Source organism: Diplotaxodon limnothrissa, linkage group LG5 (assembly GCF_057381915.1).
Source record: "Diplotaxodon limnothrissa isolate DT_005_m linkage group LG5, D_limnothrissa_male_GT1.1, whole genome shotgun sequence".
Classification (NCBI taxonomy): domain Eukaryota; kingdom Metazoa; phylum Chordata; class Actinopteri; order Cichliformes; family Cichlidae; genus Diplotaxodon; species Diplotaxodon limnothrissa.
In genome coordinates, this window is record NC_140600.1 from 20,719,866 (window position 1) to 20,745,717 (window position 25,852).

The 25,852-nt window shown below is 40.2% G+C and overlaps 1 protein-coding gene across 1 annotated transcript in view; it reads left to right on the top strand.

The window, feature by feature from the left end:
• The window catches only part of tex264a (testis expressed 264, ER-phagy receptor a), an 81,716-nt gene that overhangs the window by 45,843 nt on the left and 10,021 nt on the right, over positions 1–25,852 (top strand). The window contains exon 3 of the mRNA XM_085353252.1: positions 25,632–25,803. Within this exon, the coding sequence (XP_085209378.1) occupies positions 25,632–25,803 (172 nt within the window). The remainder of the gene's footprint in view (positions 1–25,631; positions 25,804–25,852) is intronic.

A 25,852-nucleotide genomic window follows, 5' to 3' on the forward strand; every position in this document is an offset into this window, starting at 1 on the left:
GTTTAAATCTGGGACTCCCCACCATTTGACCTTAGAACTGAAGAAGCTTCTCGGATGAGAGGTGAAACGTCTTCAAGCAACTTAAAGAAGTCCAGACACATTTCTTTGCAAGCTCCTTTGACCATGTTAAATACACAACAGCCTTATTAAGCGCAGAGTAGTTTGGGCCCGGAAGCAGGATTCATCACATCATCACTTAAAGACCGGATCATTTGGACGATACTCACCATAATACCTTTTTATTGTTAGCTTGTTACTATATTACTACAAAAATATAACTGACTAATATTACTGATATCTTTAAATATGTTTCCTCTTCATGAATTAATTGTTCCAAGCCATTTATGACCATGCTGAATGCATTTCATCCTAAATTAAATTCAAATTCAAATTCAAATTTTATTTGTCACGTACACAGTCATACACAGTACGATATGTAGTGAAATGCTTGGACAACTGCTCGTGACCTAAAGAAAACAAAAAAGGAAAAGGCTATGAATAAGATAGGAAATAAATATGAAAAATTAAAAAGGGTAAATTTAACTAGGAAGGAATAAAATATAAATTAAGGTTAAAAATGAAATAACTGTACAACACAAATTAGAATGAAGGGTAAATTTAACTGGGAAAGAATAAGATAAAATATATAAATTAAAGTTGAAAATAAAATAACTGTACAACAAAATACACAATATAGAACTATATAAGAATGTATGAAGAAATATAAATAAATATATACACAATAACAGCAGCATATACACAATAACAGCAGCGTGATTTAAGTAATGAAGTGAAACAATGTCCAGAATGTCCAGTGTGTGTAAGAACTGTATGTGTGGGTCAGTACTGTGTGGTGGTGTGATTGAGAGACCGTATCGCCTGCGGGAAGAAGCTCCTCCTCAGTCTCTCTGTGTTGGTCTTCAGGGAGCGGAATCGCTTTCCTGACCTCAACAGAGAGAACAGTCCGTTGTTGGGATGGCTGAGGTCCTTCACGATCTTCCTGGCCTTGGTCCAGCACCGCCTGCTGTAGATTGAGTGCAGGTCAGGGAGCTCGGAGCGAATGGTGCGCTCAGCTGACCGCACAACCCTCTGTAGAGCTCGTCTGTCCTGCATGGTGCTGTTCCCGAACCAGGTTAAGATGTTTCCCGTCAGGATGCTCTCTATGGTGCAGGAGTAAAAGTTCCTGAGCACCTTGGAGGGCAGTTGGAAGTCTCTCAAGCGTCTGAGGTGGTAGAGACGCTGACGGGCCTTTTTCACCACGGTGTTGATGTGACAGGACCATGACAGGTCCTGCGTGATGTGAACTCCGAGGTATTTGAAGCTGTCCACTCTCTCCACTGGGCACTCGTTGATGACAGGGGTCTGGTAGTTCCTCTCCTGCTTAGTGCTGAAGTCCACTATCAGCTCCTTTGTCTTACTGATGTTTAGAAGGAGGTTGTTCCTCTGGCACCAGTTCTCCAGATTCCTAATCTCCTTCAGGTAGGCCGTCTCGTTGTTATCAGAGATCAGGCCCACCACGACGGTGTCGTCAGCAAACTTGATGGTGGTGGAGCTGGTAGTGGCCACACAGTCATATGTGTACAAAGAGTACAGCAGGGGGCTCAGAACACACCCCTGGGGGGCTCCAGTGCTGAGAGTGGTGGAGGCTGAGACATGTCCGCCCATCCTTACTGCCTGTGGTCTGCCAGTTAGGAAGTTGGAGATCCACAGACACATAGATGAGCTGAGTCCCAGATGCTCCAGCTTGGTGGTGAGTGTGGAGGGAATTATGGTGTTAAATGCAGAGCTGTAGTCTATGAAGAGCATTTTAACATAATTCCCCCTTCTAGTGTCCAAGTGAGTGAAATTACCACATAAACTTAATTAAATGTTATGACTTATTAACTCAATTCAATTTTATGTATATAGCACCAAATCACAGCAATAGTAATTGCCTTTATAGTTTTATATTTGTGAGTTAAAAACTCTAAAATAATACAGAGCAAATCCCAACAATCAGATGACCCCTTTGAGCAAGCACTTGGTGACAGTGGGAGAGAAAAACATCCTTTTAACAGGAAAAAGCCTCTGAAAAAAACAGGCTCAGGTAGGGCCAGCTATCTGCAATGACTAGTTGGGGGTGATGGAAGGTAAACGGGAAAAACGTCTTTGTTACCCAATGGCTACTATTATACAGTAATAAAGGTGTAATGTAAAGTGCTACTGAAATTATAAGGCAAAAACTGTTCATGGCTTACAAAGATTGAGTGATAGAAGCGAACATCTCAAGAACACAGTATTTCTGTTGGCATTTCTACTTCTTTTCTCATTTTGCTCTTTTGAGAAAACTCACATTCTTCACAAGACGTTTGCCAGCCACTCGGCACTTCCCCCACGTCTTTTGTAATCCCTCACATTATCAAAGTATCCAGTCTCCATGGAAAACACAAAGGGAAACCTTTGGGAGAGGTGGTTGCCCCTAGCAACAAACTCAGTCAAGTCAGCTGCCCAGAGCGGCGGTAAAACACAAATGACTAAACCACATACCTGAAAGTGGGCAGCTGACAACCTGTCCCGTCTGAGTAAGACAATGGGGGTGAAGACAGTGTGGGGAAAAACAGTTTGTTTAGAGGACAAAATAGCACTGCTAGATGTTTGCACTGCCTTATGAGATGTCTCAGAGCTGCTTCTTAAACAATTATAAAATTATATTTATTCTTAAAGAATTATTCAGCTTTCCAAAAGTTTCTCACTGGAAAAAAATGTGCGTACTGTAGCGCTATGATAATGACTTGCTCACTGGAAGAATTAAGAGTGCTGATAAATTCACCCGCACTTTTGACACTAGCAGTCAAGCAGACTTCAGTAGTGGGTTGCCTTGTCTTGCACGTGTACTTGGTTGGATTTTTAGAACATGCACTTCCCTGCTGCTGTCATTCAAATCATATTGTGTCGGTGATTGATAGGCAGAGCTGCTGCTGCTGAGCGTTTCCATTTCCTCCACATTCCTGTGCAAAAGTGTCTTTTAAGAAAGACTGCCAGACTGAAGTGAGTGTCATGTTTCATTTTGAGAAGCAGTCAGTGTTGACATTTTCCATCTTCTATGTTGCTGTCAGCTCCAGTAGAAAATCAGAAAATCTCTACCTGACAAACTCCAGCTATTGCTTTGAAACTACAGGTTATTTGAAGCCTCTTCTGAAAGAGTTTAGATGTGCTACAGTAAAATGAACAAATGTTCCAATATATTAAGTTTGAAGGGCTTTGCTTTCAGAGTCCGACACCATTGTGCAATACAGCTGAATGTACTATGTCAGACAGAGAAAATGTATTGATTTACTTTTGTTTAGAGCAGCATCCAAAATCAGGAATACTAAATAATGTATATCTTATTGATGTGGCCTGACAGTTACCTGTGGTTTTGACATGAACAGACATACCGAAGCCTCAGGGCTGTTGAAGTTTGAGTTTGACTGTAAGCAGCTCTTCTGCCGTCATAGTCTAGTTTCCAGGGGGACCGTACAATCCAATTAGTAATTTGTTGACAAGTTGGGAATGCAAACCTAAGGTAGGAAAGAAAAAAAGTCAAAGTCCAAAATGAAATGTCAGCGATATTATTTTATGCAGCATCAACAATGTAGGACAAAGAAAATACAATACTGCAAATAAACTTTGCCCTTTTCAAATATATTTCCTCAAGAAAGAATGTATATGTGTGTGTGTGTGTGTGTGTGTGTGTGTGTGTGTGTGTGTGTGTGTGTGTGTGTGTGTGTGTGTGTGTAAAACTTTTCAAAAACTTTTAAGAAGGAACCCCCCCCCCCCACACACACACACACACAAAAGAGTAAAGTGTCTTTGAAGAGTAGTTTTACTCTCATAAAGCCAGCAGGTATTTAAAAGTATAAGGCTCAGTGAATTTCAAGAGAGACAGACAGTGGAACAATATTGGAAGTTCACGTTCACGTCCTTCGGGGACGGCACATAATAAAAACCTATCAGAGGTGGAGTGACACAAGTTAGACTGATGGACAGAAATAGTGATGGAAAGCATTGAAACAGACATGCTAATGGAAGGTTTTTGCTCTAACACAAGGCTTTTCTGATGAGGATTTTCTTAGCTTTTTATATAGTAATTTAGATTCAGTGAGGTGTGGCCAAATTGAATGAGCTTAAGGGGGGAGGATGGGTCAGAGTTAAGTGCCCTCTAAAGCAAAGTGGTATTTTTTTAGGGAAAAGTGAGAGAAAGTCTGAGTAAAGTAATGTGATAAGGCAAGAACGTTTTCAAGTCTTTCTGGATTATAATTTGGATGAATTATAACAAGAAAGATACAGTGTACAAGTAGCTTGAAAATGAACTTTTGGGTCGGCAACATTTTCATTGGCTTTATTGTTTTTGTTATTAATGTTAAAAAGATCCAACACAGATTAATAATGATACTAAATGTAACAAATTTATTTTGAAGCCCTTTTTGCCAGTTAATTATTCAGAATTCTTAAGGAAAGAAGGTATTATAGTATCTGGAGGCATAGCTGTAAAGAAGCAGCTAGCCAGACATACCTGTAGTAAGCAGCAAAAGTGGAGGGGGGAGGTTTGCTGTCCTTATCTGTTGCAAGAAGCCCAGATGGTGTCAGGCTGTTGTAGTTAGGGATGACATGCTTTTTGGACCAGTTTGTCTGTGATGTGCATCCCAAGGATTCCAATATGGTGCCAAAGTTAGCAGTGATCTCTTTCATTTTGTTGTCATTCGAGGATAGATTGCTAGTCTTTCTCCGGCTCACAAGTTGTTTGACCTCCTCCCTATAAGCTGGTTCTTTGACGCCAAAAAGTGGGCCGACTACTGTTGTCTTGTCCGCAATTCAGTCCTTGACACTACAATTGATGGTTATCAGTGTAAACTGTTGTGGGCTAAGGACACAGCTCTGAGAGGAACGCTGAGATTGTTTTTGAAGTGTGTCCAAGTCCATCAATTATATAGATGGGTGCTTAAACTCATTGGGTACAGTTTGCTTACCAAGCCCCAGTGATTGTTTTGAAATTGTATTAGTGTAGGGAGGTTGTGCAGTTGGAAATCGCAGCTTCTCTCACTTTGCAAATATATTGGAACAGGACAAATTGAACATTGTAATTGTTTTCTGTATGGGTGAAGATTTTCCAGGCTAACAAATATCCATGTTGTTAAGGAAAAAACACAAATTGGCTTGTGTTTTAAACATGTATTAATTTAAACTATACTCATGCGTGTAATTGAGTTTATATTAGTGATGTAACATGTTACATATTTAACTTAAAATGACTTCTGCAGAGATTTTGTAATTGGTCCTGGGAAATATGTAAAGCATATGGCATGGTGTAGCAGTAATGCTGTGAAAAGAAAGAATGAAAGGATTCAGTAGCTTGTAGCAATGAAAAGTGAAATAACTGTTAGACATGAAGTGGGCATGTATCATATTAAACAATATGAATGGATTAGTGATTGAAGTTAACAGTGCTAAAAACTACAGATATAACAAGGTTACCTATGCAACCAGAGCCTGAATTGTCGGCAAGTGATTAACTAAGGCGTCAGTTTGGAGACCTAGAGGCCAGTAGGCGACTCCCTGGTCACAAGGGAAATATGTATGTTCATCGACCGTTTGGTGAATGGTTGCCGCAGGTTAATACAAAATTTTGCTTTGCAAGTGATTGTTGCCAGGTGGTCACACGCCAGGCTCTAGGCCAGGGGTGCCAAACTCAAATACACAGTGAGCCAAAATTCAAAACTGGAACAAAGTCGCGGGCTAACATTAATATATATTGAAATATATTTATTCCTCCAGATATAAGAATGAATCTTTTCTTATGGACTCAAACACGTTTTGCTGAAAAACTGAATATGGAACAAGCAAAGCTTAATACTAAACAATATATATATTAGCTGTATAATACCAGTAGGCCAGCTCTAATAGTAATTTGGTATGGCTTCGCAGGGCCAGAGTTTGACACCTATGCTCTAGGCTTGTGTAACTGAGGTCGTAGATACCGTCCAAACAGGAAGGAACTAGCAGTGACACATTGACCAGAGAAAATCACTTATATTCACTGAGCGATCAGTGGTGAAACTGGTGGTTCCTTAGTTAACCAGTTAGTAATTTTTAGGCAAGTGATTGAAGTGACTACAAGTGAGAATGAAGGATACCAAACTCATGGACACTCTCATTCAATCACATGGTGGTACATACATTAGAGCATCACCTAGGCAACAGAGCCTAAAATGTTTGCTGGCAGCCACTTGTCATCAAGCGTACAACAAGCGTATCACCCTGAACAGGTACATCAGAATGGTTGTTCAGCAAAACCCTTTATATTTGGTGCGTTAGCACTCTCTGCTACCATAATCAAACCAAATGAGAGGATGTCTTTTGAAAGAATCATGTACAGAGTTCCAGAAACCCAATGGATTGAAGCTCTTCTGGCTCATGAACATTTTTTACTTCAATTTCAACATAATAACTTGAATATAAATTAAGGACACTGCAACTCCATAGTAAACTTGGCAGGAGGGGAAAAAACTGTCAAATGCTAATTTAAACACTGCCAGACTAACATCTGTATGGAGTCAATTGGTCAGGAGGATCAAACAACATGAGAATTTTCCAATCTCATTTCATATTTGGTGTTGTTAGACTCATGACCAGCTCACCGCTCCACCGCTCCACGAGGAAAACTCTCACACTTCCAGATGGCCTGTTTTCTTGTGACTGCCAATAACCATCTGAACTTTATTCTGAATAACTAAATAACTAAAGAAGTGGTATTTTAAAATGAGCAGTTTGCTCTTTATTTAGATGGCAACATTAAAACAGCTAAAAACGAACTGACATTAATAAAGCAATAAATTTGCTTTCAAAACGTGATGGAAAAAAACAGCTTTGTTCATCCACAGAATATGCTACGATTGAAGGAAATAGAATTGGGATAAAACAGATGGTTAGACAAATGAAACCACCACGTTGAAGCTTTTATTTATAGGACTTCTCAGCTCTTCCCCAATCTCAGGGTTGACTCCAGCAAACAACAGCCAACATAATTTTACAGATCAGTGTAAAACTATCTTTGTCCTCTCCCTGCCCTGTATGTTGTTTCAATGTAATAGACATGGAAAATGTAGCAATAGAACACATATGTGCTTCTTAAAATTGTAACTGAAAATTGTGTCTCCAGTATGAAGATGGTTTATATTGGCGTTTGTGTTTATCATTGCAGCAACCCAATAAAACCAAACCTATAAGAAAAAATGTTTTTCTTTCATTTTTTTATTATACTGTTATATGATAGTGCTTTTCTCCAACCAATAACTACAGTATATCTCAGCACTGCATACTATTCCTTGTCTAAACCCAAGAGCCACATTCTGTGTTATTTTCTCAAAGCTCCATTCATGATTAGATTTATCTGAAACTTCTGTCCCATTTTAGCGCTGTTCTTTATTTCTAAACCTCCTCTTTCTCTATTCTTCATCTTCTGGCTCCATCTTTTAGCTCAGGTTTCTTTTTCACTGCACCCATAAAACACAATCATTAGAACAGGATCAGGCTGCAAGTATCACACAGGGGGCATTCTGATAGGGGCTCTGTCAGCAGTAGGGATTGTTAATTGTAACCATTAGGCTGCCGTTGTGCCATGCTGACAGAGCCTTAATAAAGGGTGGCCTGTGGCTTAAACATGGTTCTTGCCCTGTGGACAGCGGTAGGGCAATGGCGACTTTAACCCAGACCCAACAGTTCCTGTCTTGTGTCTGACATAAGACCATCCCTCCCTGTGATTTTTGTTATCTTTAAGGATGGAGGCGTGATGCGAAAACAAATTGTTATCCTTGGTACCACTTAAAACATGTCTTTAGTCAAAAGATTAGTTTGAGTTTCCTGTTTTGTTCTCTCTCCTCCACTCACACTGATTGTGGCTGTGAAACTGAAGTTTGTTTTCCTTCTTTATTATAATTTTGTTGGCTCTATGTGTAGTTTATTGGAGTTAATTAAAGTCCTATTAGCCACTACGTGCTGCAACAGATTTTGTATGTACTGGCATAATAATGCTGAGGGTGTTAGTATGTCGCCTTTGTGTTGGCTCATTTAAACTTGATAGCACTGTGTACAACTGGAAAATGTAAAAAACAATGTGGGAAGGCTCCAGTTGGTAGTCGTAGAATAAGAAAGGTTGGAGTGTGGCAGGCGGTTGGGGAGGCAACGGAGAAGAACTTTGGCTTGGCCTCAACTCAGGAAAGGAAATCAGGGCTTGGTTCCAGGGAGCTTTGGTCGGGGCAGAGAAATGCTGATCCTAGCTGGGTTTATTCTCGTGCAGCCGAAGGAGCGCTTAAATGAGAGACGTCTACATGTGCTTTGGGGAAGCAACTGGGTTCCCCAGGGTTTAGCTGAGAAGGGGTACTGTGGAAGTACAGGGTCTAGGGCCATAGTTACATGCCTGGTACAAAGTCAAGCAGTGTTTCTTGGCATAAGTTGCCCCTCATCTCTGTTCATGGACAGGACCTTAAAGCATAGCTGGGGATAGGAGAACTTCTGTTTTGGAAATCCCTGCTTTTTCAGACAATGTGGTTGTGGTAACTTGATTATAATATGGCCTCAAGCATGATGTGCAGCTGATTGTACAGAGTCAGGGAGAGACTGCCGGTATCTTCGGAAATAGAGCTTCAGGTTCGTCAGGGGACATCTGCAGTTACATGGGCATTGTGCCTGCCTGTAGTGGTGACGTGAGAGCTGAGCTGGAAGGCAAAACTGTCAATTTACCAATCAGTCTGTGCTAAAGCCAAACCTATGGTAATTAGTTCTGGGTAGTAATCGAAAGAAAGAGCTTGCAGATACATATACCTTTTTCTCTACAGAGTGCTGAGCCCATCCTTAAAGAAAGGATTCATATATGGATTTAGATTCTAGATTATTTGAGTGCCACGTTTCTCTCATAATCTTGCTTAGACTGTTTCTTTTATAATGTCTTCAGTTCCATCAGCTGTAATTGTTTGTTTGCTGTGAACTTTGAATGCCAGGGATGAGGGGTGTAGTCAACGAAACTTAAGAAACTTTGTTTGTGAAAGGAAAGCAGCATCTCTAGCCACAGAACTGTAGAGAATATACAGTAAGTGTGGGTGTTTTTAACTTCAAGGCAAACATGAGAATTGTAAAAATGTTGTAAGTCCTGTTTGTGATTTGTGATTTATTAAGATTGATGTGTGCACTCTCTTCATTTGTTAATGCCAAGGATGGGTAGCCACGGTTTATTCAAAGAGACGATGTTGAATGCCTTATGGCTGATTTCTAAAGCTACAAGGCCAGGTTGTTGTGGACTTAATGGGAGACACTGCACTAAGTAAATCCTGGCCAACAGAATTCTGTGTCTCTCTGCTGATTATGAAATTTTAGGTGTGGAAGGAATAATTTTCATCACCCCTTACTTCCTTTTTATCCTGTGCAGGTCTTTAACTCACAGCTCTTTGTTATAATGTGCCCTGTCTGTCATTTCATTCTTTGGCCAAATCTCACAAAATACTTGGCAGAACTCATTACCGCCACATTAAACACATCGCTGCTACATTAATCACACCTTTTTCTATCTTTGGACAATACTTTTCTTCTGCTGCTGCCTTTCAGAACTTTTAAATTATGTCTGGGCAGGATTTGTGTATATAAGTTGATTGGCTGTGTGTGGCTCTCTATAAGAATGCCACTGAGACGTAGACACAATTCAAGTTTTTTGCCCTAGGTTTTGTAGAGCTTCATTATACTGCTGAAACTTAGCAAAATGCCATTTCCGTAGAATTGAGCCCTCTTCACTTGACAGGTCAAAAATTATTTGCTAATAATTTCTTGGGCCCTCTAAATGCCTCCGGGTTTGCTTGTGCAAAGAAGCTGCAGCACTTTGTAGAGACTTTCATTGTGGCAAATATTTAAGGTGCTCTGCAGATGAGATCCTGGCAGAAGCAAAAAATGGATAGATTCTTTCTCCGTGTCACAGTCACTGTCCTCATCCCCTTATCCTAATTGTATCTCATTAGAACAGATATGTGGATATCTCAAACATTAGATTCTCAGATTAATATCCCAAATAAAGGAGGGAATCTTTCTGCCTATTTAAAACGAGTCACGATTTATATTCATGCATTTCTGTTTCCTGCTTTCCATGTAGTGCTTCACTGATTCCTGAAGCTTTAATGTTCAGGACTAATTGACTGCAAACCTCTCCGATGGTTTTCTTAATGGCCTCGTGCTTACTCTTAAATCTGTTTTCAGCCACTCTCACTGTTTTTTACCTCTTGCCAGCTCATCAGATCAATTGGGAGACCTCTGGAGGCCACAGCAGCTGCTGACTGAGTCGCTATACTTGTAGCTCATGAAGGCTGTGTACTTATTGATTGCACAGGTGCACAGAGAGGTTGCTACAAACCCATCGCCCTGCCTTCTGCAGCAATGCAATTTTCAGTCGTCAGATCTCTGCCACCTCCAGCTAGCCATGTCTGCACACTTCCACTGGGGCATGGAAGCATGGAGGTGATAGAGGTGATGGAGAAGGCCTGGGCTTGCTGAGAGGGATGCAGAAAATAGCCTTATTGGAGGCAGAATGAAAATGCTCTGTTCCGGAGAAGTGTGTGACCATAAGGGACAATCTGAATTGGACACCTCTGCAGAGGTGTGAAGTAGAGTTTTTGTCTCTTTCCACAGATAGGAAGGGGTGAGGAGGTTATGAAGGGTGTGAGGAGGGTGGATTGTGGCTGTAATAGTGCAGTGGGAGTAAATAGACCAGGGGATAGAGGGAACTCGGGAGACTGTCACCAATTATCACCAGAAGTCACCTACCTTTTGTATTAATTTTCATTTTTGTGTGCCTCTGGGCCGGGGTGAGAAATCATCCATCTATAAATAAATGTGCCCAAGTGTGTCCATATGTTCATGTGTGTATGAATGGGTTTGTTTTCTTTACATACCCTATTATGATGAAGTGACCTACACCCATAGCTAGAGGCAAGCTTCTTTTACCAGCTTGCACTGGGCTAGCAGTTTACTACATGGCTGAATGAACATTGTCTTCCTTTCATTATTCACTGCTGCTACACAGCTCACATGTTTCCTGCGACACGGAGGTAGGCTGTCAGTGTGTCTTACTCCTGACAACACTATAGCTTCAGCCTTTTAGGATCGCTAGTTTATTTAACGATAGTTAGCTGTGTTTAAAGAAGAGATCTACTATTAGCTGGGCAGATTAGGTGATTTACTCTGCTAAGTTAACACCAGAAATTAAACTGAAATATTGCAGTATGGGTTATTCAGACATGTCCTATATTAGAAATTACTTTAAACAGTTTAGAGAGACCATTGTTTATAGGATGAGCAATTATACTTACCAAAGTACCATAATTGAGGTACAGTGAATCTTAACATGTTAATATTTCAGAAGTCTGGGAATTATCGAGGTCAGTGTGCTAAATCCTTCAGGGACAGTACACAGTTGTAACACTTGTAGAAACTTTTTGAGTGTGGACCAAGGTAGTGGAAAAAAAAACTTTAAAGCCACACAGCTAGCATGTTTTCAACAAATATACAATTAAAAAAGTCCAAAAATAACCCACAAGGTAACATAACTATATCAGGTGTGATGGTGTTCTTTAACAGTGAGTAAGTGTGAGGGTGGATTTTTACCTACTGCACTGTAATCTGCCTTCATGGGCTACCTGTCACAAATTGCGTTCAGTCATGTGGGACAGTCAATTATAGGCTTCCCTGGTGGCTACTCACGTATGGAATATACACTTAACTCACCGATAGGATCGGCACATTTTAAAGTCCTAAATAACATCTTAGTGATTTACACGGAGTAAAAGGAGCTGTAATGAAGGGCGATAATTTGCTTTTTATTTGTTTGGCCATATTAGTCTGCCTTGTCTACCTATATTTAAGGCGGCAAGTTTCTAACATCTGCAACTCTGCACGACAACGAACGTCAAGCTGAGACATGGTGTTTGAGCTGGGAGTAATGATTCTAGCAGGAGTTTGAAAAGTGAGAATTGCCATTTCTTTAAGAGTTAATCAAATCTGAGCACAGGTTTTTTGACAAATTGATCTATTTCTTTGTGTGATTGTTGATAATTGTGTAAACTATGTAGTGTGTTAAAAAAAAGAATAGAAAACAAGCTAAAACAACAAAATACAGCTTGAGGTGAACAGCTCTCGTTATTAGGGATTATTAAGCTAGATCACAGGAATAGTCCCCAAATAAATCAAACTGTAGTTGCGGTAAGGCGTAAAGTCACACATCTTATTGCTCCTAAAACAAAATTCACCATGTAGTATTGGTCTCGGAAAAGGATGCTGGGTAAATTATCCACTGCTCACAGTTTAAATTTTATCCATGGGACCTGACAAACAACACACTGCATCCCTGAAAATATAAAGAACACAGTGAGGTGAGGATGACCCCCGTGTCTCGGTCAATCTAGAGTCAGACCTCCTGATATTTGCTGTGGGTTGTTCCTCGACTTTGTGAGTCTTCTGCGTTTTCAAAGTGAGATTCTCCTGTGTCTTCTGTCTCTTCTTTTTCTGGCCAACAGCCAGAACAGCTCCTGAGCTGAACACAAACCCGGAGATGAGAGCTGAGACATGAAAGGAAGAACCAACCTAATGCTCAGATCTTTGAAAATCTCCTTTTTTTGATATCACATCTTTCAAGACACGTCTGCAAGTCTGCAAGTGAATGATTGTTTGTGTTAGCGTTATTCATCAGACCTAAGAGGATAGAATACATTTAATATGTGAAAGGCTAAAATACTTCTGCTGTATTTATGGCCTCGTTACTCTGGGGGGGGGGGTTAGTTCAGAGTTAGTTAAGCAAGGCAGTAAATGAAGCTCTAGGGGTGTTATTATCCATGTTCACCTTCCTGTTATTGCTGTTTCTGTTGAAGGAGGGGATACTGTGTGTTCACTGAGCTGCTGCCAGAGAGGTCAAAGACTATAAAACCCCAGGAGACTCTCCCCTATATCTTTATCTTTGTCTTGTAGTTCTCCCTACACACACACACACACACACACACACACACACACACACACACACACACACACACACACACACACACACACACACTTTTTGTCCCAGTCAGTCCTGAGTAACCCACATGTGTAGTTAAATCACCATAAACTACTAACTTGGCACTGTAATGCCACTTGTTCCATATTCGATGCATGGGTTTTTGTGAGTTTTTGAAACCTCCTCATCCTCAGTACGATTTCTTTTTCCTGAAAAACATGAATAAATTGCACAACAATGCATATGTGCAAAATAATATTTAATTTATTATTTAATTTTAATATGCCATTTCTTTTTCAATCTGTCAGAAGGTTCAATTAAATCTCCAGTTTCAAAACATTGTAACTTTTTGGAAATTATTAGGGTTCAAGTCATTCGCTTTTGTGGTCTAGAAATCCTGTCAGACTTGGGTAATAATAGAAAATTGACTGTTGTCGCCGTTCAATCATTTGAGCAGCTGCTATCATTTCTCATATTTTCTTATAAGTGACAGAAAACCAGTTGCTTTTAAATTAATGTGAAAAAGTATGTATTTCAATCTCACCTGAGAAGACTTTTTATGAGACCCATCTGACTGATATACCGATCTTGATTGTTGCAGTAGCAATTATATTCCTCCTGGAAGGCTGCTTTATGAGCAGTAATTAAAAGTGGGGGCATTTCTATTGATTCAGTGGGGGAATTACTGCCTATATCTTGAAGTGAGTATTAATAAAAGGTCAGTCAGAGTACTATCCTGGGGATAAGACTGTGTTCAAGGGCACATCCACAGAACTGATGCTTCAACCTGTGTCCTTTGTTCTGTTTAATCATCTCGTTCTCCTTCAAACTGACTTGTTCTATGTTTGTTCACTTCACACCTCTTCTTCCACGGACATTTTGTGAGATCCTGTAAATATCACAGTACTTGTCTTGTTCTAAGGATAGAGCCTGATTAATTACTCATTACCTAATGAGGTATGTGATACAAGAAGCATTCCTAAGCCAAGATGATACTATTCTTTTCTGGTTAAAAATCCTGTACACTACATCGGCCAAGCAGCTGATATTAATTAATACTTTTCTTTACAGAGGAAATCCCGACATGGTTACACACAAGATAAAATATCCTGTGTAGGCATGAAATGCTGTATTGTAGTAACAATACATGCAGCAAATAACATATTTTTCTAACATTTTATGTTTTCTTTGCTTTTGAACTTCTGCCATGTGCCAGAGATTGTGATGTGTATTTTGAAGGTAGAGTACTACAGTACCCATGATTTCTTTATATTTTGCAGGGAATGTGGGAAATAGGTGCAGCAATGTATTGAACTATATGCAAACATTACATGGAAATACAGCTTATAAGGCAAAATCTCTTGAAAGTCTATGTTTGGTCGGACTGTCTTTACTTTTCAACACAGCCTGAACTCTCTTTGGCACTTTTCTTGTCATTTCTTGTAAGTAGTTTTCAGGAATAGTTCTCCAGGCTTCTTGTGGGACATTCAAAGCTCTTCTTTGGATTTTGGTCGACTGTTGTTTTGTTCTAAGTCAAGATGATCCCACACTGTGTGGTGGATCAAAATCGGATAGTACTTTTCTGCGCTCACAATTCTGTCAATTTTGACAAGATCCCCAACATCACTGGCTGAAATTCAGCCCCAAACCATGGCAGAGCCTCCACTGTGTTTTACAGGCGCAGGCTCTGGCTGTAGATACCCGTTGTACCTCTCTCCTGGCTTCCTGCATACATATTTGACGATTTGAACCACACCTGTTGCCGCACATTTTTCGTCCAGTTCTTGTTTAATCTGACATACCTCAACCTTCCCTTCCTTAAGAATGGCTTCTTGACAGCCAACTTCTACTGGGACCATTTCCAGTGAGGCGTCCGTGAACAGTAGATGGATCAACTGAAGGGCCAGATGCATGTTTTAGACCCTGTGTCAGGCTTTTGGTGGATTTCTTAAGGATGACTTTCAGATACTGTTCATCTGTTGTTGATAGTTTATAAGTTTGTCACTTGTTCGTTTGTCGTCCACTTGTCCAGTTTCCTAAATTTTTAGGACTCACTCCTCATACTAAGATATGCCTAAAACTGCGATATTTGCCAGTTTTCATAGATTCAACTGAAAACATGGTAACTAATACAGTAATGCATTATATTTGGCTCCTCTGAAGCAAAACATTAAAAAATGAGGGGTGGCTGGTGGATATATGATGGATATCACCCACTTCTGTGTCTTACACTTTGCCGCAACGCCTACATATATGTTTTTTCTACTGTTGTCAGCAAACAGCAGGCCCCAGAGTTTTGAGCTATCAGGCAAATCAAACTCCAGATTGTCTGATTTCTCTAATTAAAATGTGTTTTTTTCATAGACAAAATGTAACCAAATACAGTAGTGACTTTAGCAGGTGTATTTTTATTGAAATTCAAACTTCTGTGCCTTTAGCACTTGACTGCACATAATTATAAATGGATTTCACACCTCCACTATATTCTGATTTGTTTACATCACCAACTTGGGGATTATCTTCTGTTTATTTGCAAGCACAAGAGCTTTTCCTTCAGATGTATTATTAATGAAAAATTAAGAAAAGGCTATTTTGTATAGTAAATATTAATCATTAAATTGTATCCGCTGTCAATTTAAATGTAGTCAATTTAGTCTTTAGTCATCAGTAATCATTAAGAGGTGAGATTTCCTAATGTGATGAGGAATTTTGGAAAGTGTGGCCATGACGATGATAACCATTGAGTCTGCTAGGAGGCGACGGGCAAGGAAGCAGTGACCTGTTTTTCGATGGTTCAGCCATCTGCCTCTGTATCCTGCAGCAGAGCACATTTCATTCCCAGCAGCTTCAAGACACAGGTTAAGTGGAAGCTTGTTGACTCCATGATAAGCTTTCGGGAAATAGATGGCACCCAATCAGAGAGCAGACAGGCAGAAACCACAAAAGGCCACTGGGTGGAAAGAGAACATCTTGCTTGTCGTATAATTAAGACGTTCAAGCCGGGAGCGAGTTTTGATTATGACAGTTAATCTGTCTGCTATTTCTTTATTTATTTCCTCCGTGACAGTAAGTATAGATTACTGGTCAGTGAAACATACAGATCAGACCCCTTTGCTGTACATATCGTTGTTTAATAATAGATGTTAGTTGTTGCTGTTTTTTTCCTTTTGCTGGCTGTCAGATGAAATGGCTGTAATCATTTAAACAGGTAAGACAAATGAAACACACTGTGTATAACATGTAATATGGAACAAGCCTATTTCAGTGAAACTTATGTAACATCCATCCATCCATCTTCATCCGCTTTATCCGGGGCCGGGTCGCGGGGGCAGCAGCCTAAGCAAAGAGGCCCAGACCTCCCTCTCCCCAGCCACCTCCTCCAGCTTATCCGGGGGAATACCAAGGCGTTCCCAGGCCAGCCGAGAGATATAATCTCTCCAGCGTGTCCTGGGTCTGCCCCGGGGCCTCCTCCCGGTGGGACATGCCTGGAACACCTCACCCAGGAGGCGCCCAGGGGGCATCCTTGTCAGATGCCCGAACCACCTCAGCTGGCTCCTTTCGATGTGGAGCAGCAGCTGCTCTACTCTGAGCCCCTCCCGGATGGCCGAACTTCTCACCCTATCTCTAAGGGAGAGGCCAGCCACCCTTCGGAGGAAGCTCATTTCTGCCGCTTGTATCCGCGATCTCGTAACATATGATAGTGAATTATGCTCCAATCAGTACCAGTAATAATGCCTTGTGAAATAAACTAATGTATGTTAGACCTCCTGCTTTTTATATTAGCTGAGGAGGATTTACCACAAGAAAAAATACTTTGATTAAAAAAAGGTGGTGGTGGTGTGTGTGTGCGTGGGGGGGGGGACCCAACAATGTTGGAGTAAACAAAAGCAGGTTAGTAAGAAGTTATGATGAGAGATTTTCTTCATGCAGAAATAATCAAGGGACCCAGAAGAATAGTATAAAATATGAATATATTTATTATGAAAATGACTGAATATCAAGGAGAGGAGAAATGAAAACACATTACAGCAGGTATCATCATCCCTGTTCTGATGTTCTAATCTCACACAGAGTTTCATATACCCCCTTCTATGTCTGCTCTCCAGATAAGGAAACAAATTGTGCCTCTGCACTATCAAAAAGCAACTAGTCTGTCCTTGAGGCCTATCCAAGAGCCAAAACAAACAGCACCAAACACAACGTGGGTCATTGTTCTCCAAAAGGTTCCATCAGGCCTCCTGAAAAAGAAGTGCAATCCCCCTAAAATACAGGTGTTAACTTCATAAAAATCTATCACAGAAGTCACTGTCAGGTGTAAAGATTAATGCTGCCAGAAGACTTGAGCAGCTATAACATAGGCCTACCAGCTATAACAGGTAGGCTTATGTTTGAAAACTCTGCTTCCGTATATATTTTAGTATTTTTTGTCTCTGTTTAGTTTTCATTAAATATCATCAAAGACAGAAAAAAGCTAATTATGTTAATGTTACTTTGGGTACTTCAGTTTAGAGATTGCCTTTTGATTGTGCACTGTTCATAAAGGCAAGTACAGTTAAAGTGAAGAATCAATTACTGTGTAATTAGAAGTAGTTGTTTGTGTCGACAGCAAAAGGAGTAATTAAAAAAAACTGTCACTGAGGTCTTTGAAATACCTTAAAGAGCAACAGAAGATACAATAGAAATGAATCTTATAACCACAGATTAAGTGTAGTGAAATGCCTGCAGCAGGGAAGATGATTGAATAAACAAACCTATGTGAAGATTTTATAATCGGAAAATTAGAATAAAAACTTTCAAAAAATCAACTTCGTATTGCAAAATATGTTAATGGAAGTGAAAAACACACCACTCGTAATTTTTAGGATGATTTTCAAAATAAATATATTCAACAACGTAACACTGTTAATGCGTTAGCAGGAGTGCAGTAATGATATTCACTGTTTCTGTTAAAGCAAATTACATTTATTTTGAAGAACAGCTCTAGAGTGGTGTGTTTGTGAATTAAGTAAGTGCCCAATGATTTGCCACAACTACTGAATGCCCTGCTGGAAAACTGTACATTTATATTGATGTCACTTTGGCATCTACGTACTTTAACACTGCTGCATTTTAAGCAACCACACCGCCAGCCCAAAGAACACAGAAGCTCCACCCACATGACCCAGCGGACCGTGCCCTAATGTTTTGGATGAGATAAGATGTTATAGAAACATTCCTCCTCAGGACTGAGATGGGCTAATATATGTGTCAGTAAATCACTATATAGTATTAATTGGTAATTAATTGGTAATATGCATGACATGATTTACAAAATTAAAAGGTCCAGAATCCCGTGCTGTCTAATAAGCTGTCTTTATAACACACTGGCATCCTGCAAAGTGGATTATTGAAAATGTGCATCATCTTGTGCCTCTTGTAGCTTCACATGCTGTTGTGTTGCTTTATTTGTTCATTTATTTTTTTATTCAGGTATGAGACTTTTGCAAAAGAAAGTACTTTGCATTTCCTGTGTTAAGGGCAAAATTTTTTATTTGTACCAAAGATAATAGAAGTTCTATCCTGTCTCCCTGATGTTGTGGTAACCATTAATTCATCAGATTCAGCCAAGTGTTTAAATAACATCTTGCAGTCACTGCTGGAAGAATCTTTTATGGAAAGAAATGGAAAATTATTAACAAATGACTGTTTTAAAGTAACTCTTACTGTCTGTAATGCAGATATATTGGTTTACACCTTTCTTATATGTGCTTTTCTTTCTTTTATCTGTTACCGTATCCCTTGGAGATACATGTATGCCTACAGTATAGTGAACTGTCTTTGTCTCAAATTCCCTGCTCATTATCGGAGTAGGTTCAAGGAGATGGGCACTCATTTGCATAAGGAGCCCCAAGGCTGGAGCCTCTGTGTGTAGCAGCCAGGTGATTCATACCAGCTCCTACAGTCTTATTTTGCAAGGATTAGATTAAAACCCATCAGTCAACCTAGATCACCCTGACCCATAGGAAATGGAGCCAGGTTACCGCAGTTAGGCCATCCAACTTGTTTCTTTCATTATTTCCCCCTCAGAGCTCAGAATAGCTTGTTTTGTAACATAACCATGACAACACAGCAAGTCTATACATTCACTTAAATTTATAGACGAGACCTTTATGAACATTTGCGTGGTGAGATGAAGAGCAGCGCGAGCATAAAAATTCAAACAGTGGAGTTATACTGTGTAATATAAAGAGAGCGAGTGCGCGAAGGTTTCCACGTGGGAACGAATATGTGCGCTAAGGAGAAATCAGCAGTGCGGTTTAACATAACAACACATTTATCCAGCAGCAGATTTAAAGAAATAAACCTCGCAACATTTTCAAAGAGCAAAAAGAAGTTTTGAAAAGTGCACCAGGTTTAAGGGCTTTTTTGTTTTTTGGGGAGAAACTGCTTTTTTTTTTAAAAATCGAAGTGGTCACTTCAGTTCTGAGAGGTTTAACTAACGAGCTGAACCAAAAGCACTTCTTATAAATGTCATTCTCGCTTATTTGCTAGTCGAAGAAAAAAAAGTGAATAGAATAAGAATATTTAAATCTATATAATGGTGCAAAGTCACATTTTTAGAGTTATACTTCCCTGGAGCTTTCCCTGCATGTTTCCTTCTATTCGAAGTCTCCTGCTTTTAATAGAAAAATATCAAGTATCTTCAAAGCTATTTCACAACTTCTACTTTACAGTTACTTTCTACTTTGTGTGGCAATAATTTAAAAAGATATATATAAACTTGGTGATAAAAGCTATGTTTACAAGGTTCAGTAGCTCAAATTAGCACCGGCTTGCTCAGTTTCAGCAGGAGATACCGAGACATCAGTTATAACATAACAATCATGAGGCAATTTTTCTGTTTTGTGTGCTTTTAATACTTCAAGGGCATTTTGTTCTAATGCTTTTATAGTTTTACTTGCAGTTAGCATTGCATATTTTTTTACTTTTTCATTCTATTGATTTTTTGTAATTTTAGCTAAAAATAAGTTATCACTTAAATGTGTTGTTATTAAGTTTAAAGACATGTGTCACGGCGACGGATGGCCGGTACTGAATAGGACTCAGGTGCAGAAACCCAGAGCGGAGACAGTAGATGATTTAACAGTTTATTACGGTTAAGTGCAAGGGGGAAAAAAAAGGGAAACGTGGCAAAGACAGAAAATGACGAGACGTGGAGCCTTGGTGTGGCGTGCCCAGGGGAACGTGGCTAGGGCGAGGGAACGAGGCCTGAGAAGTGGAACGGAGCTGAGTGGGGAACAGTCACACTGAGGGGAGAGGATATAGGAGTTAGGCAGGTAGTGAAGGCCAGAGGTGTGGACTCGAGTCACATGACTTGGACTCGAGTCAGACTCGAGTCATTAATTTTATGACTTTAGACTTGACTTGAAAAAATGTTGTAAGACTTGTGACTTGACTTGGACTTTTACACCAATGACTTGGGACTTGAATTGGACTTGAACCGGTTTACTTGAAAAGACTTGATATTTTACCCCAAATATAAAATTTAACATGCATATTATATAGAGATTGAAAATGTGACGTCATTCACGGGTAGAACCGCAAAGGATTCTGGGAACTCGTGGCAAGCGGTACTAGCGCACGCAGGCTTTCAATTAAAATCAGTTATACAGCGATAAAAAGAAACACAAAAATGTCAAGAAGCTGTTGTATTATTAACTGCAATAGCCGGTCGCATGACAGCCACGGGAAGCCGACGGGTAAAGAGATCGGTTGTTATCGGATTATGTCGTTGAAGAGAAATTGTTCGAGCCATGTTTCCGAAGTAACAAAGACGCGACGGATGGTCTGGATTGCAGCCATTCAAAGATCAAATATAACATCCCAGAACCCTCCAGCTCACAGGTTAGTCTGCTCCAAGCATTTACACAAAGGTCAGTCTGCTGTTGTAGTTAATGCGTCATTTTTCTTAACATAATTGGTGATATAGGTTACAAGCAAGTCTGGCGCTGAACAGAAATTGTCGCGCTATGCTCCTTTATTTATTGTGCATAAATAGTGAATTGTCCTGACACAATATTGCGTTTCGCTTCTGTTATTATGGTACATTGACAAAAACACATACTTTTATTCACAGGATAAAACAGGTTTTTTGTATCACTAATTGCCCAGTACGATTACAGCATACAATATTGTTGTCACTGCTACATTTCTGTGATGGGTACCAGAAATTATTTCCACTACTGATTAATTACCGTTGAGCTCAAAGGTCCTATTAATAAACGGTTAAGGAATGTGTATTTATGACGACGATTTGTGAGACTGGTAAACTTATGATACGTACGATGGTCTTTCGTTCTACACGGTGCATTTCAAGGTCCTGCACCCATCCGTCGGTAAACTGTACCTGGGCTTGTTGCAGTGACCGGAAGTTACTAAACTTCATGAGTGTGTGCACTCACTCCAAGAACCGTATGATTATAAATATGCATATAAATATGCTACGATGAGATAGCTGACTTCATCTAACTAGCAAATGTTGTCCAGGCTACGTTGGTGATTCAGTTTTTTTTAATATGTATGATATTTTTGTCATGCGATTTTAAAGCCGGTCCTACAACCGCATCCAAGAATAACATGCAGCTTATCTCAGAACTGTCGGTGAAAATTATTCTTGGAGCTAGGTTTAATTGAGCTGCATTTTAAAGAGGTGCAATTTCACAATTTGTGTATATTTTCTAAGTTCACTATTTTGTCATGTGTTGAGAAAAACACAGATTTTAAAATTACATGGTCTAATATTTACATTTAGCATATAACTGCAACATTATTTTTTCGTTTTTTTTTTTTTAAAGACTCGAAAGGACTTGAAATTCAAAGTTTCAGACTTGTGACTTGACTCGGACTTTTACACCAGTGACTTGAGACTCGACTCTGACTTGCCTGACATTACTTGAGACTTGACTTGAGACTTGAGGATAAAGACTTGAGACTTACTTGAGACTTGCAAAACAATGACTTGGTCCCACCTCTGGTGAAGGCAGCTCAGAAGTGGCCAGTATAAGAGCAGCAATTCTTACTTGCAGTTAGGGACCTGGAGTGTTTGAGAGGGGGATGATGAAGATCCAGGGGAGGCTGAGTGGCGTGGAAAGGCTGACCTGAGATCCGGGGCTCCAGATGGAGTGTGATGGCAGGAGGGCAGGCAGGTGAGGCACAGAGGGATTTCCAAAATGATCACTAGGTATCCCGAGTCCGGAGGTGGAGTGAGCCAGGGTGGGTACAGCAACTGTAGTACAAAAGAGTCTTTGTTAGTAAGATAAATCACAGCGAGAATTTGAAACACAAGACCTGTTACCAACATGGGTTGATGACGAACTGGCAGTGAGTGAACATCGATGTGTGGTTTAAATCCCTCTGGCTTGATAGCCTGCAATAGGCTCCAGGTGTGCAGGAGCTGGAGTTGGCCCTGCCCAGGGGCGGATCCCAGGTCAGTTCAGGAGCCTAATGGAAACTCCAGCCACCCACCGTAGACCATGACAACATGTACATAAAAAATAAATTACATTAATGAAATTGTTTGTGAATGCCATTAATGATGATAATGGAATGTTGTCTTATACAGACGCTCATAGCAAAGCGCACTCCTGTGTGTCAATGGCACGTTTTGCTCTCTAATGCAAGCGAAATCCTAACTGATCATTAAAAACTCCTTTTCCTGTCATCACGGCTGAAATCTGAAACACTTCTTTATTCAGTTAATGTTGAATTCTTTGCAGGTTTTATTCAAGTCTTAAAAGGGGCCCCCCATAAAGCTGTAAACATTCCTATTCTTGCTCTTGTTCTAAGAAATGAAAGCTGTGGGAAACTGACAAACACTGAAGATCGCATGCAGTGCTGGCAAGTTCTCCCTCCACAGAACAGTGCGGTCTTGCTCTAACAAGAATAGAAAGAGATGTGTGAGGCCCTGGAGTGCAACTGAGCAAGAAGACAAGTAGTTTGATGTATTTGTCGCCTCACAGGTCTTCAACTGGCAGCTTCATTAAATGGCACCCACCAAACACCATTATCAACACACAGTCAAGAGGCGACTCTTGGAAGCTGGCCTTCTAGGCATAGTTGCAACAAAAAAAAGCCAAATATGAGGCTGGCCAGTAAAAAGGAGATGATTAAGAGTGGTTAAAAAAAAACCCTCAAAGACACTGGACAGAGACAGTTTTGGGGGAAAGAAGTGTCGTGTATAGACACATGTGTGTTTGAGCTCTTAGATGTGGAGCAAATGGAAAGATGCTGAAGGAGTGCTTGAAGCCATCTTTCAAGCATGGTGGAGAAATGTTATGGTTAAAGGTTGCTTTGGTGTTGGTAAAGGGCATATTTGTAGCGATTTAATGCCCCAAAGCACAGCTCAAAACTATGAAATCTTTTGAGTGTTTTGGAGCCATTTGCTGAAATCAGTTGTCCACATAATGCTTATGTCCCAAAATGTTAGGAATGTGGCTCCCAAAAATATACAAAAACAACAATATAGTTAGACCCAAAAAGGTCGGGTTTTCCTGGACTCCTTGCAAAACTTTTGCACCACCTTTTAATCATTTTCACCAATAGAGAAAATCTCATAGGTATGCATTAATCTGTGCAATGTAAAGGCAGGCCAGTGCAGCCTCAGTGTGGCTGCGCAGTGAAAGAAAACTGGAAGAGGGGGGTCAGTTCTCAGTGACCACTGCCAAAGCTGATTGAGGCAGAGGCTGTAATTGCTGTGATTGTGAGGGCAGCCTTGGTATGACAAAGCGGTCACTGTACCCATGGCTGTAGTTGGGCTGTTGCAGTTCTGACTGTGACACATCTGTTAATGAGAAGAACACTGACTGCACATGTGTGTGTGAAGTGATGAATGTGCTGTAATGGGGTTGGCGGTTTAACACATTTGTCACAGAAGCAAATAGTACAGCCGTACATATTCACAGCACCACAGAGTCAACCTTCGAATGCAGCTGTCTGAAGGCTGAGTGATAACTGTATCCAGCCACAGCTTCACCTATAAGAGCCAGACAGAGCAGCTGCAGCTGTGCTCACAGCCAGCAGCTGTATACAGTCATAAATTTGCCTTTAATATGAGGAACGAGAAAGAATTATGTAAAACAACCCATCATACTGAGCTCTCTTCTCTTTAGTAGCTACAGAGTGTTACCCTTAGCCGGATCTCTATTATAAGTGAACAACTAGGCAACTTTTTTTATGAATCATAAGGAATAAAAAAATAAAATCAAGGGCAAAAACACTGTGTGGGATTTTTATTGACTTGTGTTCATGTCTGTGCATTCCAGCATTCATATGTCACTTTGCAGCCGATCACAGCTGAGACCAGCCTGTGCAGCTCACCTCTGCTTCTGCCACGCTCTGATGGCTCATCACACAGCTCATTCCTCTGCAGTCCCTTGAGAACTATATGAAAGCATAAAGAAAAATTATGAAAGGCTAATGTCCACTTTAGAGGAAAATATAGTATAATATTTATAAACTCTCCACTCACTGCATATACTTCTTGCGGAGAGTGTAGACGCACTGATGTAGATGGTAATGCAACTTTAATGAACTCACATGGAAGGGGATACAGTATATACATATTAATGTGTGAAAGACAGTGTTATATCAGCAAAGGCACTTTTGAACTGCATATTTGAAATGTTTTCTGCTTGTTTGAGGTGTTCATCACACTCCTTCAGCACGGGTCCTCGGTCCCTACGCTCTTTGTCGTGTTTTATGTGAGAAGCATTGAAAGAAAGGATTTAACCAGCAGTTTTATGAGGCCTTTGGGTGTTTTAAATTTGTGTTTAGCTTTTGTAGTGCAAAATAATAACTTGGAAAAACATGATGGGTACAGTGAGAACTGAAGATGTCCTTTACTCTCAGTGTTGAAGTTAATTGAGTCTGCTCAGACCTTTTTCATGCAAATGAAACACGAGGGCCTTTGCATCACTGCTTCCTAAACACTTTTTCAGGCATGTCTGACAACATAAGGCAGAAAAGTTCATATCCTACCACCAAAGATAAAAAACAGAATCACAGTTCTGTTTTTTTAGTTAGTTAGCTCGACTCCATCAGAAATCTGTAGTTTTCCCCTGGCCGTGTACGCCACAGCTGCAGTGGCTCTATTCCCCACCAGTGGGGATCACATTTTGAGAACCAGTGACCCCGGTGCCACTGGCACTGTGAAGAAAAGGGCATGTTATTTGTTTAAAGAGATTGTGCATCACTTGAACTTGATCATTGTGAAGATGATTATGTAGAATTCTGTTATCTTGTGTGAGTCGTTTAAGCAGATAGTCTGCTCTCTGTTGATCTGATCTTTCTCATAACTCAAAGCTAGTCAGACTTCATGCTGTCTGTGTGCTTGTTTTCCTTCTTTTTCCTCTTCCAGCTCAGTGTAATTATGAAAGGTTATCACTTTCTCAATTAGAGACACAAGCACAAGTTTACACAAATATTAAGGTGACATTCGACAGTGTCTTTGTGGTTTTTACAGAACGAACGCGCCTATCTTTGCAAGGGTAATAGGATATTATAAGGTAAATCTCACTTCCTGTTTTGTGTCTTTTTTCTTTTTCCATTTTAATAGGAGAGGAAGCTTTGTGCATTCCCAACTATTGAGATCTACAGTTCGGATGTCATCAACTATATGGTTCCGCTGTCTCGTCAGACGGACTTCTTTGTACCAGAAATGAAAGAGGAGGTCAGAACAGATGTGAAGGAAGAGGACTCGGACGACGATAGAGGAACCGACATTACAGGTAAAGATTTTACACATCCTCGGATACTGTCAGCTCCCCCGGAGGCAAT